This window comes from Phocoena sinus, chromosome 3 (assembly GCF_008692025.1).
Source record: "Phocoena sinus isolate mPhoSin1 chromosome 3, mPhoSin1.pri, whole genome shotgun sequence".
NCBI classification, from domain to species: Eukaryota; Metazoa; Chordata; class Mammalia; order Artiodactyla; family Phocoenidae; genus Phocoena; species Phocoena sinus.
Window position 1 is genome coordinate 106,213,373 of NC_045765.1, and position 19,543 is coordinate 106,232,915.

The 19,543-nt window shown below is 36.0% G+C and overlaps 1 protein-coding gene across 2 annotated transcripts in view; it reads left to right on the top strand.

Moving 5' to 3' along the window:
* EDIL3 (EGF like repeats and discoidin domains 3) overlaps window positions 1–19,543 on the top strand; it is a 431,167-nt gene that overhangs the window by 285,388 nt on the left and 126,236 nt on the right. For both annotated transcript variants that reach the window (XM_032627364.1, XM_032627365.1), the window contains one exon: window positions 18,489–18,644. In XM_032627364.1, the coding sequence (XP_032483255.1) occupies window positions 18,489–18,644 (156 nt within the window). The remainder of the gene's footprint in view (window positions 1–18,488; window positions 18,645–19,543) is intronic.

The following is a 19,543-nucleotide window of genomic DNA, read 5'->3' on the forward strand; positions in this document are numbered from 1 at the left end:
TCCCATTGGTGCCACATGGGATCTCCACAATATAAGGAATTCCTCACGCATCTGGGCAGCAGAGGAATGAAGCTTTCTGTAATTCCAGTGGCCCATACTTTCCTCCCTAACCACTGCAAACCACTTTTATATGCAACGTTAGATGAGCGTGGGTAATATTTGTAAGGTTTTTGCCAGGAGGTCTGCTAATTAAACCCGGAGTGCCAAACACCAAAATTTTTATCTTCTCCTATCCTGGTTATGTTCTGTTCCAGAAAGGTTAAAGAAAAAGCGTCTATTTTAACTTCTTACAAAATTTTTATAAGTTTGTTATTATAATCACACCACCAGAGTTTGAAACTTTAGACATTACCGTTGTTAAAATAATCATATTATTTTAATGTCTCTCTTAGTCTCTCTCTAAGATTAATTTACCATAGAGAAACATTTAAAGTACTAGTATTTCCCAAGCTTATGCTGTGTCATTTTTGCCCTTACAGAAATGTCAAAAAAACCCCAACAAAATGTATTAGTATTATTCATAAAATATAGAATATGAAGAGTTACAGGGAGTTGTTTTAACACAATTTTTAGCATCTATTAAACTGTTAGTAGATAATTCAGTAAAACACTCATATATAAAAGACTTTTTCATTATACGTACTTGCTATACATTTTGGCCATGAGGAAAACATTTCCAACTTATCTTCTGTATTTACAAAGGTTGAGATTTTTTTTTTTTGCGGTACGTGGCCCTCTCACTGTTGTGGCCTCTCCCGTTGCGGAGCACAGGCTCCGGACGCGCAGGCTCAGTGGCCATGGCTCATGGGCCCAGCCGCTCCGCGGCATGTGGGATCTTCCCGGACAGGGGCACGAACACGTGTCCCCTGCATTGGCGGGCGGACCCTCAACCACTGCGCCACCAGGGAAGCCCAAAGGTTGAGATTTTAAATGTCTTGTGGTTCGTTTAGTTCCCAATGTCTCATGAATATTACCAGAGTGATTTTTTTTTTTTTTTTTTTTAGTTTATGATACTGGTAGATTGAAATGGAGATCATCTGAATTGATTGAAAATAACTCTCTGTCATGGAAAAAAACATGTTTTTTTAAACCAAAGTTTAATATCTCTGGGTTTTCCAATCTACCTTGATCACCTTCATGGCAAACTTACTCTGGTTCCCTCTTCAAATCTCTTCACGTGACCATCTGGGCAGCCTCTGGGCTATATATCCCCGTTTATGGCACTTAGGACTAAAGGAGACAGAATCCTAAGTTCCTATCATCTTTCAGAGTTTCTAGTAACTTTTCTCCGATGTTACCAAACGCTCTCGTGAACGTCAGTCTGCCGTGCCTGTGGATCCAGCTTCAATCCAAGGTGTTAACTGTGCTTATGAGACCTGCCCATGGGAGATTTTGCTTATGAGTCCACATCAGCTACTGCCTCCAATGCAACAATTCGTTCTGAAAGGGCTGCAGCAGTACTTCCTGCAAGGGCAGAGGAGGTCTGCTGGCAGCCTGTCCCGAGTCCTAGTGGGGGTAGAAAGGCCGAGAAGCAAGGGGAAAAGTGAGAGTCTGAGCTAAAGGTTTGATTGTCTCTTTATGTTTATCGTCTGGGAACTAGTGGGATTACTATTTGGACTGAGCTGAAGGAAACCCTTATTTCCACTGTAGACACTGAACAAATTTATTCTGCCCCAAGGCCTCACTGAAAACCTCCTTGTGTTGAAAATGTGACCAAGTACCAAGCCACTTGGCCTGATTCTGAAAGTTTTAGTTTTTTGAGACAGTAATTAATTTGAAACCATTTCAATTTGGGGGATTTGGTTGTTTAAAACTAACTGAATATGGTTAGATTTAAGTGCAGAAAAAGTTACTCTAGTCACTTATACTTTGGATCCAGCTGAGTCTCATTATCCATACTATTATGTATTAGCTTGAAAATAATCTAACAGCTAGCACTATATGCTGTTTCAACTACTTGGTGTATATTGAATCTGTAATTCCATGTAATTGGTATTGTTCTTATACCCATTAGTCAGATAGGGACATCTAGGCATGGAACGATAAATTGTCCAAATTGACTAATCTAGTAAATTGCATGGTTGGGATTTAAACACAGACAGCTTGTGTGAGAGGCCAGCGCTAAGCCATTCCTAACCTCTGTACTATCCTTACTTTGAAAGCTCTTGGAAGTGCCCTTTTATTTATTTATTTATTTATTTTTGGAGGTACGGGGTGGGTACTGGTAGTAGGTATGGGGGGAGTCTTGGATTTTCTTAAAGCTTTATAAAGTAGCTATTGTATTTTATAAAATTTATATCTGTCCATAAGCAAGCAGTGCGCCTCTAGGCTGGGGCAGTAGTTCTCAAGTGTCAACCACATAAAAATTACCTGGAGGGCTTTTTAAATATGGCCCCCATCCTTAGAGTTCCTGAATTAATAGGTCAGAGTTGGACCCCAGGGGACTACATAATAAGCAGACACCTCAGGTAGATTGTGATAGTGGAGATCCTTAGGAAAAAACGTAGTAATCACTACTCTGATGGAGCTCACAGTCTAGCAAGGGAGATATACTTCTCCTTGAATGTGCCCCTTTCACTATTAGAAGCAACTTAATTAAATAAAGATGTTGGAGAATAGTATATTGTTCTTCCAAATGAGACATCAGTGTGGGATATTTTAAAGTAATGGATGGCATCAAGACATCACAATTCTAAGACCTAACTACTTAAGCTGCTTTGGTGATATTTTATTATTAACCTGCCTGTATGAGTTGTCTGCCTTAAGTGGAATCCCCATTCCTCCATGAACTGGAAATAGTAATGCTTAATCGTTTTCAAAGGATTTTTGCCTATGACGTGAGGCCTTCAATAATTAAGTCATAATTGAATAGTAAAAGGGTCGTAAAATAGCCACATCTCTGGAAGACCAGGCTTTAAATGTTTTATTTTTAAAACCTCAGCTGGGTCTTAGGAGTCTTTAAGGAAGAAATACTTATTCTCTATGCAACCAGAGTATAATGAAAACATCAAAAAGCCATTTACATTTTAATTATTAAAGGTGAATTTAGTATGTTCACCATTTTTGAGGATGACATTGAAAAGCTTATTCCAGTTGGAAGGAACAGGATGAACATAGTCACAGAGGAGATGGAGGGAACTCAAGGTACCACAGGGACTGGTTTACTATACTGAAAATTTGGGTACATGTTGGGGTGGGCAGGGGGGGTGGGAGGGTGCGGAATAAGAGGATAAGGGTCTGCAAAGGTAAGGAGACATCAGAAGGTGAAATACATCAATACTGGATGAAGGTGGCACTTGATGGTTATTGAAGAGTTTTCAGCAGGTTATTAATACTGTCAGAACTAGAGTTTAGGAAGGTGGCATGTCAGTGGTGTGGTGCGTGTTATGTGTATACAACACAAAGCCTAGTGCTAACGAGGCTTTTAGTACAATTTTATTGAATAAATGCTGTGTTTAATGCAGAGACGAGTCTAGGAGCAGGCACACCAGTTGAGAGGCTTTTATGGCTAACTGCCCAGAGGAGGACCTGAATGAGACTGGCAGCTGTTGAAATAAAAATAAAAGATCAGACTGTAAGAGGGTTTGAGGGTGCATCACTGACGACTGATTCAACTGTGTGTTATGGGAGGGGAGGGAGGAAAAAAGTAAGAAAAATTAAATTCCAGGGTTTTGAGCCTGATCATGATTTTGGTACCATTAACAGAAATGTAGAAATCAGGAAAAGGAGTTGGTCTGCTTGGAAAATGATGCAGATATTTTGGGCCTCGGTGATTTACCCAGAGAAAATAATATCCAGTATAAAGTTGGAAAAGTGAGTTTGCTCTGTATAGAGAGTAGAAGTGGATCAAGTGGACACCACCGCCAAGTGACACGCTTCCTTATTACCACTGGCCACTTTGAGTCACAGGGCCACGCCTGTCCACATAGAGTTGAAATAGATTTTTGAGGGGACAGATTAGAACTCTAAAACAGAGTATCCTCCCACAGAGGTGAAAGTCTCTCTCTCTTCTATTTCCATTTTCATCAAAACAGTGTATAAGACCATAGCTTACCTGGGAGCACCATTGCACAGGACCCTTCGGAAGAAAAGAGCTGAACTTTGAGCTTGGGAATAAGTGTATTCATTCTACACATTAACACCTTTTTCAGGACATTTCATTCCTGTACTATATGTTGGTTACATTTTCTCCATGTATTTGTTTTTAATGTTGTCATTGCTGTGGCTGCTGCTGTTTTCCCCAAAACTGATATATTTAATTAGAATAGTAGCTGTTTCAACTTAACATTGGTGTACTTAGCGTAGATTGTTTTATTTTGTTGTTATTTTGGTTCTTGAAAAAATAACAAAGATCTCCTTTTTTTTTTGCCCACAAATGGGCTGTCAGATTTTTGCTTGTATTATGTGTTTAATGCTACTTTAAGTTTGAAGTATTCTTCTCTGAGTTTATAATAATAGGCTATATTTTCATTTTTCAGATTAAAAAGAAAGCTATGTTAAACTCAGGTCTCCTTAGTTACTATCATTAGCACTGCTCTTAGAATGAGTGCTGAGTTTCAAAAGCAGATGTAAATTTTTCTTAGCTTTCCTAGCAGGAGCCCAACCTAAGCCAGTATTTTTACATAATGGTAGCTTTCAAGAAGTTCTTTCAAGTGATTATCTTGTAAAACAAAACAACAAATAGGACATTTTGATAATTGCCAATGGATCTTAGCTTTTCTTTTCTTAGGAGCATTAACCCAGATTTGGAAAGATGTATGTAAATGTTGAAAGAAGAGTACACTACAAATTTTTTAGAATGTTTTCCTTAGTTTCGAATCTGCTGTAGATGAATCAGTATTTATTTAGCAGCTCCTATTTGCAGAGAACTATTTGGGCAATAGACATGTTTTCTGAGCCTATGTGGAGCTTATTTAAGTAAAGAAAACATTTCAGATGATCTTATGCAAAAAATTTTTACTTCATTGTATGGACATTTGAGAGGGAAAAAAAAAGCTGTTTGATTTAATTCAACGAATAATTGAACTCAACGATGTGCTCTGGGAAGTGGGGAGAATTTATTGAGTTCCAGCCACATGGGACTTCTTGAAGGGTATTCCCTTCTACTTCCCAGGCTTGGCAAAAGCATCTTCCAAAGTGACCTCCAACTCCCTTTTAATTAATAAATTCAGTCATTCATTCATTCAGTATATTCACTGAGCATTTCCCATGTGCCAATTTCTCTTCTAGAGGCAAGTTTATCAAGGAAGCCTTCCCTGACTCAGCTCTTCACCCTAGACTAGATACAGTTCTCATAATATATGTTCTTATAGCTTCTTATTCTTTTTTGCTTGTTGCTTATAATTAAAGACTATAAAGGAGATTATTTTATTAAGTAAGCTGCATGAGGGTAGGGGGACTGTCTGTTGGCTCACTTTGTATTCTCACCAATCCCAGTGACTAAACCTTTAATAAATAAGAAAAAATATGCTATCATAATTGGTATCCCCAAGACCTAGAACAATTTTTATTTGCTCAGTAAGTATTTATTAAGTGAATTAATAAATAGTGTGAAGATAAGCCACATTACCTATAAATCTAACACAAGTAAAACACATTTGCGTAAGCAGTTATATTCTATGGTAAAGCAATATGGTGTTCAAGATCAGTGGTTCTGGATTCAACTGGCCACTGTCACTTTGGATAAAATTACTTAACCACTCTAAGGTACAACTTCTTTATATATAAAGTGGTAACAAAAATAGAGTGGTTTTTTAAGATTGTTGTGAATATTTTATAATGGATGTTGTCACATATTACCGTACAGCAAGTGATTAATAAATGTACATTCTCACTCACTTAATAAATATTTATTGAGAGTTGTAGCCAAGACTTTTAACTGTCTCTCAACATCCTTTTCGCCTGTTTCCATAGCAAGAGGATTACTAGCTAATAAGCATGTTTTACCTCAGAATATAGTCTTATTCTGTATAAGATTATATATCTTATTCAGTGTACTATTCTGTATATACTATATAAAGTCTTTTAGGCTATATTTCCCAACCTCCCTTTCCACTAGGTGTAGCCTTGTGATTCACAAATGGCCCGAGGCATATAAGCAAAAGCATCACAGTGTGGTTTCTGTGAATCTTCCTTGAGAGGTTGCACCCACATGCCCTCTTCTCCCCTCTTATCCCTTTCTTCATCCTGCTGCCAGAAACTCAGATGCCACCTTGGACCATGAGATCAGGGTTACATACAGTGGCAACAAGATAGAAGGCACCCGGGGCCCTGCTGTATCAGCCCCTTCTGCCTAGTCACATGTTTACACAAGGGAGAAGCCAAATTCTTTCTTATTTAAGCCACTGTTAATTTGGGCTTTTGTCACTCACATCTGAACTGAATCTTACCTAATATGATTCTGAAAATAGCATATTCAATATTAGATCCAAGGCCAAATGTATTAGTGTCATAATAATTTTTAAGTGTTACATGTAAGTGCAAAGGAAGCTATTTAAAAGGAGACTTAAAGAGTAGATAAGCTTTCAGACTGCTCTGATAGACGAAAGGGGACTTCCAGATAGACAGACATAACAACAGAAGAATTAACTTTTTGTCCAGCCTCGCCAGACCCTCATTAGCTTAGTGAGGGCTCCACCTCCTGGGCTATCTCTCTTGCTCTCCTCGGGGTCTAAGATGACCATTCAATCCTGGCATGTGACCTTGGGGAGGCAACTTGACCTTTCTAGACCTAGTTTTCTGTTTCCAGTCACTATTAATTGATATTTTCTCTTTATGTCCATAACAACCCATTTGTCCCTTTATCATTTGTAATATTCTGCTTCAAATTACAGTTAATTGTGTGTTTTTCCTCTTTAGATTACATGTCCAAAGATCTTTTCTGTCTTTCCATTTCCCACTGTCTCTATCATCATGTTTGTAAATTATAGACATGTGGGACAAATTAAATCCATTAAATAATCAGAAGTGCAGCTGAAAATATAAGTTGCAAAGACATGGTAGGAATTAGTGCATGCCAGAGTGAAAGATGTGCATGTTTTAATTTGATGGTGGGTAGGCAAACCACTGAAGGTTTGAAAACGAAGAAGTGATCTAAGACTGGAGAAAATCTACAGTTCAAGCTACCAAAAAAAAAAAAAAAGTCAAGTGTAGTGTACTTTGCCTTATTTTGAATGTCCTAATAACATGATTATAGTATTTTGTCTTCAGAAATTTTATGTCACTTTTAAAATCATATGAATCTTAGAATAATGGGTCATAAAATGAACTGTAAAGCTAGAGTTATGGATGTAATTTTTATAGGCATAAATCTGGTCAGTGGTTAGTATGTGTAGTCCTTGACCATTAAAAAATAACTTGCTTTCTAAATTCCAGTCACACTCTAATGAAATTACAAAAATTAAAAAGTGATATTTTTCCATTTAAAAATAATTAATTCAAGGTTTCGAAAATGTTAGATCAAATTGTTTTATAGTATTTAGTTAGGGGAAGTGGAACAAAAGTTTACGAACAGTACAGTCATTACATTTTTTAAAGATTGTCTAATTGCCAACATCTGTTCAGCAAAATTATTATTTTAAAATAATGAGATGTATTCTGTTTTCTTCCTCCTAAATTTGAAATATTTTAATGTTTTGCTATGCAGATTTTTTTGGTAGTGGTGAAACTGTGTTTCTTTGAAAACATGTAAAAATATTATCTTTCTACTTTATCAAGGAGTCCATGTTGGACAAGAGTGCTGTGTGGGGAGTAGAGTTTTTTCTGTGCTTACCTTTGCCCTTTGTGTATTCATCTCCTTACTTCTAAGGGAGCATAGATGACCAAAATTCCCCCATCATCTTCCCATCTTGGCCCATATGGGAGACCAGAATTATACAATTTATTTCTTAGGGTTAATATAAAGAGCAAAGATATAGTGTAATATGTATAAAAGCACTTTGAAAAGTAAAAGTTAAAGAAATGGAGTCTAATATGCCTGATCAGTGTGAATTAAAGAACCATTTTCTTATTTTTGTTGTTTTCCTACATTTGTAAAGGAGAAATTCAACTTTCCTCTTTCCTGGAAAGAATGGTACTGATAGCAAACAATCAAAGAATCCCTAAAGATGCTAGGCACCTAAGGGTCAACATCACCTTTAATACTCAGAAGACCCTGTGAGTTAGATAGCATCTCATTACCATTGTACAGATGAAGAAATTCTGGTTCAGGAAGGTTAAGAACCTTGCCCAAGGCCATGTTAGGAAGCACAGTGGCACAACCAGTTTTCCAGCATGGGTTTTCAGAAGACAAACATTTTAAGTACAGTGATCTTCTCCCACTCTAAAGAAACAGAATTTCTGTTGTTCCTTCTAATACCCCTTGGTGGAGGCAAGCAATTTTGGGTCTTAGTGGTACTTACCACTGATCATCACCTAGAAAGGAGGGGTCTGTATGCACATCGTAAAGACATGCATGCAGTACAGGACTTCCGACTGCAGGCTTTTGCTTCTCTTTGTTTCTCATCTTTCCAGTGTTCCCAAAGCACCATCATTCTCCCAACACCTAATAAGAAGTCCCAAACTCAGCAAGTCCAGTCCCAGATGTTGGTTTGTTGTGAAAAGCTCTGACTTCAAATTTCAGGATTTATTTGCTCATAAAGGGATTCAAAATGTTCAAACAGCTTAGAGCATTTTACCTTCCATATTTTATTTAAAAATAATTAGATATTTAAGTGGAGTACCCATACTTTCCATAGAAATACAATGCAAATTACAAATTAATCCTTACCATAGAAGTGTATAAGCAGGCAGAAGGATTAAAAGATATTACTTGCCTCCTCCAGGGAGACTTCATTATAGACTGCAAAGAACCTTTTGTATCAGGCAGCACCTTAAGAGACTATGGAATATTGCCAGTGTACGTCCGATTTTGGAGTCATATTAAAAACTTACTTTCAGCATGTCTGAAATTAGATAATCTGGTTAACTCAGGTAATAACATTCCTAGCAGCTACCTTTAGGTCTAGAGTAACAATTTAATAATAAGGAAAAACGACCAAGCACTATTTGGTTTGTCTTTTTAAACAGAGTTTTTGAATCATGAAGTTAAGTTCTCAAAAAAAGCCATGAAATGTTGTCTGTTTGGTTATTCAGAATATTTGCTGATATATTCCAATGTGACAATGAAATTTAATTTCTAAAACTATTTAATTTTATGTTTGAAACACAGATGGAAGAGTGTACTTATTTAGATTAAAATAAACCAGAAGTACACAAAGACTATAGAATACTAAGTTATTGCTTGGTAATGGCTGCTGCATCTGTGTCTCAGAGGTTTCCACTCCTTCTGTTTAGCCCTCTGATTTCTCTTTTTGGTTAATTCATTCCTATTGCTCAATGCTAGAAAATAATATCCTAGAAAATTTGCCACTTTGTTTGCTAGAGCATATGTTTGCTTAGACGTTTTCCTTCGTTACATAAAAATGAAGAGTATCATAGTATTCTGCTTCCCAGAAGTACCTTTTAAGTTTTTATTATGTGATTTTTGTTTCTGTCTTGATGTTTAAGTGATCCCATGTCAACATTTTAAATTTCAGGGCACTTACTGCCACTACCAATAATATCTTCATGAAGGGAAAGGTATAGAGTGTTCTCATAGCAAAACTTGGAAACTGTTCTGTTGGCATTGTTGTTTGTGTGCTAAAAACAAGCTGAAATAAGAAAAATTAGAGAACACAGGGGATAATGCGTTCTTCTCTACCTGCCAACCCTTCATCGTCCTGGTTAGGGATATGAACATTAGGGAATTCTCAGGTTTGGCTAAGACTATACTTAAAGTAATTGAAGATCTAGTTGTTATTTTACTTTTCCTATTCCCTCAGTACTGTCCTCAGTCACATTCACTTTGAAGGCCACTCAGCGAGGTGGTTGAAGTGGAGGAGAGCATTCATGTGGACCTTAAAGTGAAATTCCTCCCCCTCGTTCCTGAGCCAGCTATTAGAAGTAATGCACCTGGGGCTTCCCTGGTGGCGCAGTGGTGGAGAATCCTCCTGCCAATGCAGGAGACACAGGTTCGGGCCCTGGTCCAGGAAGATCCCACATGCCGCGGAGCAACTAAGCCCGTGCGCCACAACTACTGACCCTGCGCTCTAGAGTCCGTGAGCCACAACTACTGAACTCACACGCCTAAAGCCCGTGCTCCACAACAGGAGAAGCCACCGCAATGAGAAGCCCACGCACCGCAACAAAGAGTAGCCCCCACTCACCACAGCTAGAGAAAGCCCGTGCACACCAACGAAGACCCAACACAGTCAAAAATAAAATAATGAAGTTTAAAAAAAAAAAATAATAATGAACCTCTCCTAACATCTGCCTTGAAGGTTTTTTTTAATTGATAAACTTAAAAAAATTTTTCAACATGCTAATTTATCCCCCCTCTCTCACTCCTCCCCCCTCTCTCTTTTCTTGGTGGAGCAGGTGATTGCCCTCTTCACATCCGCCTAAGAGCTATTGCTGTTGACATTGGCCACCTATAGGAACTTAAGCAAGTCCAGTCTCTGGCCCACAGCCTCCCTCTTTCCTCTCCCCTTTATGGTGCACCCACTGCTCATGTGCTTGTGCGTCAAGAATTTTTTTTTTCCTTTTTGGTATCACCTCAGGCTTCTTTAAAAATATATAGATTAGCAAGGTGACCTTATTTTTATTATTTCTAATGTATCTTTATTGAGGTTAATGTTCCTACTCATGTAATGTCATCATTTTCTCTTTTAATTCCTCTTGTTTCTTCCCCATCTTCTGTCTTTTCTTTGAGGTTTCTGTTTTTCTCCTTCTTCCTTCCATCTTTCCCTCCTTCCTTCCTTCCATCTTTTTACTGAATCTATTCAAATTACCAGGTTTTTTACAGACAATGACTCCTTTAATTCTTGCCCTAGCCATATAAAGTAACCAGGAAAAAGACAAGAAAAATCTAAATTTCAGAGCACAAGAATTAAAATCCATACCTCAGACCATGAAACTTTATTTATGAGGGTTCTGGGACTACCACTACCTTAATATATACTATTACATGAAACTTAATATACAGATTGAAGTCTTTAAACAAAATAGCCACAGTTCAGTTCATTCCTGAATATAAATACTGAAGGATATGAAGAAACTCTAGCCACAGCAAGTACCAAGAAGGGGGAGGAGAGTACAATATACTGAAAGCTCTTCAGAAATAGGGGGAAATTCAGAGGAAGCTGTTATGCCAGGACTCGTGGAACAACTAACAGGTTACACCCATGATGGTGTGTGAATTCCTTCTGTTGCATACTATTTAGTGAATGAGGTGTTTCACTTTGATTGGAAATTTTCCCAGGTGCAAAGAGTCATAAAGAGATTATAGTGTTTATGCTTACTTGCTTGTGTTCTTGTCCCATCTTTTTTTCAAAGAAGACAGTTGGGTTAATTGAACACATGTCAAAGGCTGACCAGCATTCAGAACAGTGGAGGGCAATTTAGGAGCCCTCTTATCTGGAGCTTCAGAACTAAGTATTAGATTAGTTAATAAAAACTGATTAAAAGAAAAAAGCATTTAAATTCTTTTTCATGTTTCTTAGATGAATCACACCCATGAAGCATTATTGATTTCAGTTTTTATTTTATTTGTTGCTTAAACATACTGGTGAAGTTATTCAAGCATAGAACCCTAGGTATTAATTACTTCCCCAATAATATCAATTGTTTTCAGTAATTTGCCTTTTTGAGGTTTTTCAAAGCTATTTCATGTTTTCATAGGCAAAAAAACCCTCTCCTTTCCCAGTCACATTTAGCAATTATGTTTAATCAAATTACATAATTAAAATAACAAGCACAACTTAAAAAAAAAACAGGTTGAGGATCCAACACAACTGACTCACGGTTAGTGTGCGTTTCAGCTGGCAACAAGGAGAATAGGCCTGGCAGAGACCAGCCAAAGTGCCAGGATGTGCAGAGCAGTGCACGTGTTTAACAGTGGGGATGAAGTGTTAGTGAATCAGGTCGTTGGTGATACGGAGGTTGTTTAAGGGAAATTCTGTTATAACTAGGCCAGTCATATTAAAACCATGAACTTATGCACTGTTGGTCTGAGTTACTCCTTTCATCCTGACACACCCCAGAGGTCTTCCTCCTTAGACACATTCATGATGCTTCCCACCCCCCAGGCCTCCACAGAAGATGTTAAAGATGCAATCGATAAAAATACTTTATGTTAATAAGATAATGTAAATTACAGGGGAGTCTAATTCCCTGTAATTTTTAACTAGAAACTTTTGGTGATAATGTTCCTGCATTTTTTCCGTAGCAACTCACAGACTACTGATTGTATGCCCCAATAATCATGAAGTAAACAACCACTAAGTGTTTGATTTTAATATGATTTTCCTAATAATAAGTTATGAATCAGGCATTAATTTCTCTTATTGATTGATCTTATTAAATTAATTAAACAAGGAGACCATTAGTCTGATTTGCCTTTTTTATTGAAGTATAGTTGGTTTACAATATTATATTAGTTTCAGGTATACAGAACAGTGATTCAGTATTTTTACAGTTTATACTCCATTAAAAGTTATTACAAGATAATGGCTATAATTCCCTGTGTTATACAATAGATCCTTGTAGCTTATCTATTTTACACATAATAGTTTGTATCTCTTATTCCCATACCTCTAACATGTCCCCCCTTCCTTCTCTCTCCCCACTGGTAACCACTAGTTTGTTTTCTATATCTGTGAGTCTGTTTCTCTTTTGCTACATATGTTCATTTGTTTTATTTTTTAGATTCCACATATAAGTTAAAACATACAGTATTTGTCTTTCTCTATCTGACTTAGTTCACCAAGCATAACAGTCTTTAGGTCTGTCCATATTACTGCAAATGGCGGAATTTCATTCTTTTTATGGCTGAGTAATATTCATATATGTATATATCACATCTTCTTTATCTATTTGTCTGTTGATGGACACTTGGATTACTTTCATATCTTGGCTATTATAAAAAGTGCTGCTATGACCATTGGGGCGCATGGATCTTTTCAAACTAGTGTTTTCATTTTTTCCAGATATGCACCCAAGAGTAGAATTGCTGGCTCTATTTTTAGTTTTTTGAGGAACCTCCATACTGCTTTCCATGGTGGCTGCACCAATTTACATTCCCATCAAAAGGGTTCTCTTTTCTCCAAATCCTTGCCAACATTTGTTATCTGTAGGCATTTTGATGATAGCCATTCTGACAGGTATGAGATGATATCTCATTGTTGTTTTGATTTGCATTTCTCTAATAATTAGTGATGTTGAGCATCTTTCCATGTGGCTGTTATCCATTTGCATATCCTCTATATATTCAGGTTTTCTGCCCATTTTTTGATTGGGTTGTTTGGTGTTTTTGATATTGAGTTGTATGCGCTGCTTATATGTTTTAGATAATGCCTTAGCAGCCTACGTAGGCAAGCACAGACCTAAGCCTGTAAATTCCTCAAGGTTAAGAACTGGAAACCTAAGGACAACCAATCACAAACAGCCAACTAGGCTTTCCCAAATGATGCAACTCCTTAAGCTATAGCTAATCAGATAATTTCTTTGCTTTGCTTCCCCCTCTTCTCTGTAAGTCTCCCCCAGGCCCCTGTTTGTGGAACACTCTTAACCACTTCTTGTTTGGTGCTTCCCCATTCCAATCACTTTTTGATCAAATAAACTCTTAAAATTTTTAATACGCTTCAGTTTATCTTTTAACAATCTTCAATTGGCAAATGTTTCCTTTTCTTCAAAAAGGAATTCTTCTTCCACTTCCCAAGTATTACAACATTTAAAAAACTGAAAGCTTTTCTTTCAGTTTAATAAAATAAGAAAGTAGTTCCTTTTGGCAAGCTGTATTTGTTTACATTTTATGTTCCTATTGTTTTTATGTAGTGATACCAGCTACCAGTCAGACCCACACTGGAATGCATTACTTAGGTGCATCACAACTTCTAGGTTGAGGTAGAGAAAAACAATTAGCTATTCATAAAGCTACTTTTAAAGCTAATTGCTTATTTAATACTAGCTTTTGCCTAAAGTACCACTATAAATACTTTTAAGTATGTTATACAATAAGTATGCTTGAAATGCTTATGGCACTATAGTTTATACTGGGGAATGAGTCTCAGAAAATACTTTTGTATGTAATGGTACTCTTACATCAGATGGCCATACTTAAGTCCTTTTCCTTGAGAACAGAGGAGGAAATGAGAGGAACCAATGATCCCTTCCCCCACTTTGAATATCTTTTGCCAGCACTGATTTGAGAATGAACCTCCTTATTTCCTGGCACTGTTACTCATTCCCCACCTTCTGTCTCATTCCTCTTCTCTTATAGAAACTCAGCCTAGAAGAGTTGATGTGTAATCTTTCATTTCACCTTTCCTGGGTTGATTTAGACACATGAATTATGGGAAAGTGCATGATGTTATGTTGTATATGTTTTTCAATTTACATAAATGGTATTGTGTATATTTCATTCTGGTTTTTTCCACATTCTTATGTTTTTAGATGGCTATGTATGAATCCAGTTCATCACTTCTGACTCTCAGAAAGTATGCTTTTGTGTATGTGTGCAAAAGCACACACAGACACATGCATGTGCACACATATATTTTATATTTTAAATCTCTGTTCCTCTAGGGATAGTCACTTAAGCTGCTCTTCTTTGCTAACATAAAAAATTCTACAATAAATATGTGTGTGCATTTCTAATTGAGCACCTATGCAGAAATTTGTGGGGTGGGGGGGAGGAATACCCAGGAATAGGTTAATTTTAATAACAACTCCCGCCATCAGCAGAGGAATACTTCAGCAATACTTGATATTATCTCATCATTCTGGCTATACGTTGTTCACTATAAATTGCTCTTTTTATTTAATTTGCATTTATTTAATTAATAGTGAAAATTTAACTGTCGGAATTTCCTTTTCTCTGAATTGCTCTTTAATATGCTTTGCTCCATTTTCTGTTGTTTTTTTCATCTCTTTGGAGTGTGTGTGTGTGTGTGTGTGTGTGTGTGTGTGTGTGTGTGTGTGTTTGTAATAACCCCTTGTATATTTCACATCAGTAGTTCTCAACTGAACTTGAAGTATCCATATGTCTTGTGAAGGCAGGGACCCCCAAAGTCCCATCCAGGAAGTTCACAGGTCAACACTATTTCCATAATAATTATAAGATTTTCTTTGCCGTCTTCACTGTGTTGACATTTGTACTGTTGCCACAGAACAATGGTGAGTAAAATTGCTGGAGCCTTAGCACAAATCAAGACAGTAGCATCAAACTGTACTAGTAGTCTTTGTATTCACCCCCATTATGCAGACGCTGGAGGCCAAAAAAAAAAGAAAACTCAGGCTCATTTAAGAATGTCCTTGATGAAGCAGTAACAATCATTAATTTTATTAAATGCCGATGTTGGCCATGTCTTTAATATTCTGCGTGATGACATGGGAAACACACATAAAGCACTTCTGCTGAGTACTGAGCTATGAGGATGATCTCGAGGAAAAGCACTTGGGAGATTGTGTGATTCGCAAGCTGAACTACCTCCTCCTTATTTGAACATTATGTTTACTTCAGAGAACAACTGATAAACCATGACTATTCATACCTGGATATTTGGCAGATATTTTCTTGAAAATGAACAAAGTAGTCCTGCCACATTAAGGAAAACAACTGACAGTATTTGTTGCTAGATATAACTTGAAATTTCAAGGGAAAATTAGAATTTTGGAAAAAATGTAACTGCCAGTGTGAGCTTGAGAGCTTCCAGTGTTCTAAGATTTTTTTAATGAAACTGGTGGTGATATTAATGAATGTGACTTTTTGATATTATATAATAAAATGTGTAACCTTTTAGAGAGTCCACATAGTTCCGTGAGTCTATATTTTCCAAATGACCAATGCGTGATTTTACAAAACCATGCATGGGTGAAAGACCCATTCAAAGTGCAAGATAAACCAATGGATTTTAACATAACGAATATGAGAAGTTCACTGGTAGATTTCAGATTCCACACTCCAATAATGCTAGATACAGGAGAACTCAAAAGCCTAAAACCTAATAATTGCTAATAATCCCTGAACCAGTATTCTATGAATCACTTTTTGGTTGTTATTTTTTATTTGATGAAAACAGTACTGATATTTAATTACAAATACCTACTAACAGTAGATTCCACCCAAGTTGGGTGCTGTTTACTCTCTGGAATTCCAGCTCCTTGAGATATATATTCAGAGCTTGTAAATATTAGAGCAAACAGGAATCTTTTAAAACATCATTTCTGATATGACTTAGAGAGAAACGTACTCAGATTTTCATTTTTTGATTGTTACATAATTTAAGCTTCAGAAAATTAGTCTACAGCTCATCAGCTAAAATTCTAGCAGAGATAATTTGGCCATCTACAAGATAAAAGATAATGAAAAAGGAATGTTCAGCAGTATCAAGTGTGGAATTTGGCTTCCAAAATGGGAGGAAACATGATTTATAGTGTCCACTGTTTATGTTGTATATATTAGAAAGATTTAGACTATGAAGAGTCTCCATTTGAAAAAAGAATGCTATACCTACAATAGTGGAAGAATATGGCTCTTTCATAGCAATGTGCTCATTTACCTAACATAGAGATAAAGCCTCTTTCGGAGGTTACCTTTACCAAATCTCACAGTTAAAATTACAAAATCACCCTTAGAGAACTAGTTGAGATAAAAGAGTAATAAGTAAAATTTACCTTCATGGGGAGTATTCTTTTATTTGTACCTCTAAACAAGAATGAGACATCAAATGTATTCATGTCAGTAATTTTGATGTTTAAGTATTAAAATGAGAAAAGCAAAATCAGATATATGAGTCAACTCACTTCGCACTGTTGCAGAAAAAAGGAACCACAGGCCCAGAATTTAAAAACAAAAATGTTGTTTATAGGTTTGCTTTACAAGAGTGAAACATGGGCATATGCTCACCAGTCAGAGGCTGGGGACCATTCACCCCAGTTCTTTAACTCATCCAAATTCCAGATTTTCTTTAGACATGAGTAAGACAGAGACTCGTTTTATGAGCACTAGTTGGAGAAGAACCATCAGAGAGGGAAGATGAGACTTAGGGAAACTCAGAATAGAGAGGAAGGTGGACCATGCCATGTTAGCAACCTTTCAGAAGCTTGAAAGGGCACTAGCTACATGCAGGATTCAGGATTGCCCTTAACACATTAACATATTTAAAATCTATAAATCCAGGGAAATAAAACATTGTAGGTCTTTTAATGAGTCACAGTGTTTGTCTGGGGTGGGAACTCTTTAATGATTGCTTTCATAGTTCCAATTTTTGACTTTTTAAATGTATGACCTGTTTTTAATCATATAAAAACAAAAATTCCAGAGGCGCTGGTTTCTTCATGCACATCCTCCGCCATTTCTAATGTTAACTCTTATAGTCCCGGCAGAGAGTGGAAAATCCTTATCACTTACATGAATCTGAAGATTTTCTGGTTTTCTCAGGAAATGGTCTCTGAATTATTAACAATATTATAGTATAACAGATTTAAATTATTCTGATTTGTAATTGGTAGAGAGGAGAGCTTTATACTGATTTGTCAAGAACATTGAAACAGTACCTTTCTACTGAGCTTAAGATTTTATAGACATCATAAAGGCATTTTAAAGTGAATAGAACAATTTTTAATGTTTGCCCATATATGGAGAGAGTATTTTTCTTACATGGTAGCATTTAATGAATGATTATGTTGTGTCAAAAGGAGATTTCTATTTAAATATGAGAAAAATGTTGAAAAATTTATTAGGTGACAGTTATGCTGCAGCAAACTATTGTAGGGTGATTTGGAATGGAGAGAAAATATCAGTTAGAATATCTCCATATAATGAAATGAGAAGTATTTGGTGAAAAACCCTCCATGACCAGTGTGTACTTACACAACCCATAGCAGAGACTACAGTATAAAGATTGAGAAACTGAAGATACTTTTGTACTTGTTTTTTGCCATCATTGTTGTCTTTATCTTTTCTTATTCTAATACTCAAAGTTCTCGAAGAGGTTTGCATGTTTTATTTTAATGGAAATTTCTTGAAGGCTAAAGCAGTTGAGACACATTAACAGTTATATTGACATTAGTTTCATAGTAATGTCATTGAGGTTATTTTGAGAAGACAACATTCTCATTTTTTACTTTGCTAACTCATACTTACATATCATAATCAACCAAATGCTTTCAGTACTTATATTTTGGGGACACATTGCCCTTTTCAAATCTTGTTCCTACATATTGCTTTACTTAAAATAAAAAAGTATACCATCAGAGAAAGACATTTTGAAGCTAAGCTTGATATATGCTTGTTTTGTATTATTTAAAATCTTTACTAATAAATAAATATGTTCCATTTTCAAATTTGATATCAGCGTCATTATCCTGAAAGCAATGAAATTATAGTTGATTATGCCTTGTCTCCTCAGATAAATTTACAAAGAAAAATGAGAGTTACTGGTGTGATTACTCAAGGAGCCAAGAGGATTGGAAGCCCAGAGTATACAAAATCCTACAAAATTGCCTATAGTAATGATGGAAAGACTTGGGCAATGTACACAGTGAAAGGCACCAATGAGGATATGGTAAGACTTACATGACATTATTAATTTGAAAGTAAACTCCCATAAATGATCGTGGATTACCAAATGATTACTGAATATTCAACAGAAGTCTTATGCTGTTGAAAATAAATTTGATTCTTTTAATCGGACCAGTGGTGTGGAGAGGGTACGGTGTTATCCCAAATTATCAATGTACAGTAGCTACCTTTTAAATCTTTCTCAGATTTTAACTGGTGGTCCTATAAACACTTTATCACAAGGTTATCATAGTCCTGTGTATGAAATTAAGTTTTATTTTAACAACAGTCAGCTTTCAATATTTCATTTTATTGTTTTGACAGATTAACACTTTCCTTAATCAAATAAATACACATCAAAACTATTATTTTTAAAGAAAAAATATAATTTTTAAAGAAAAACACAAAGTTATAGAAAACATAAATATCTTTATATACTTCATATTGGAAGAAAATTTTGTTATTTAGCAGAATAAAATATTTTAGAAGAAATGGATATAATATTCTATGTCTCCTTTGCCTTTTCATATGATATTTCTAATTTTTTAATTAGTTTTACTCCCAATTTTTAATTAAAAAAAATCAGCACTGCAGCTCATTCCATTTAAAACTCAGTCATTAGACTAGACTCTCATATATTTTATGAACGATTTTTTAAGTTACCTTCTTAAATGAATTTAAATAGGTTTTCTGATTACCAGGTTATGTAGAGGGTAAAATGAGAGTGAGATTTAAAGGAATTAAAAATAACACATTTTAGCACTTAATTTTTAGAGAGAAATTAGCTTTTCACTGGAGATATATATGAAGAATTAGGAGTCTCTTATCTGGGACAGACTGATAAGGAAGTAATCTTGAGGAATCAGACCCTAAAATGTCATAAATCTGATCACAGTATTAGAG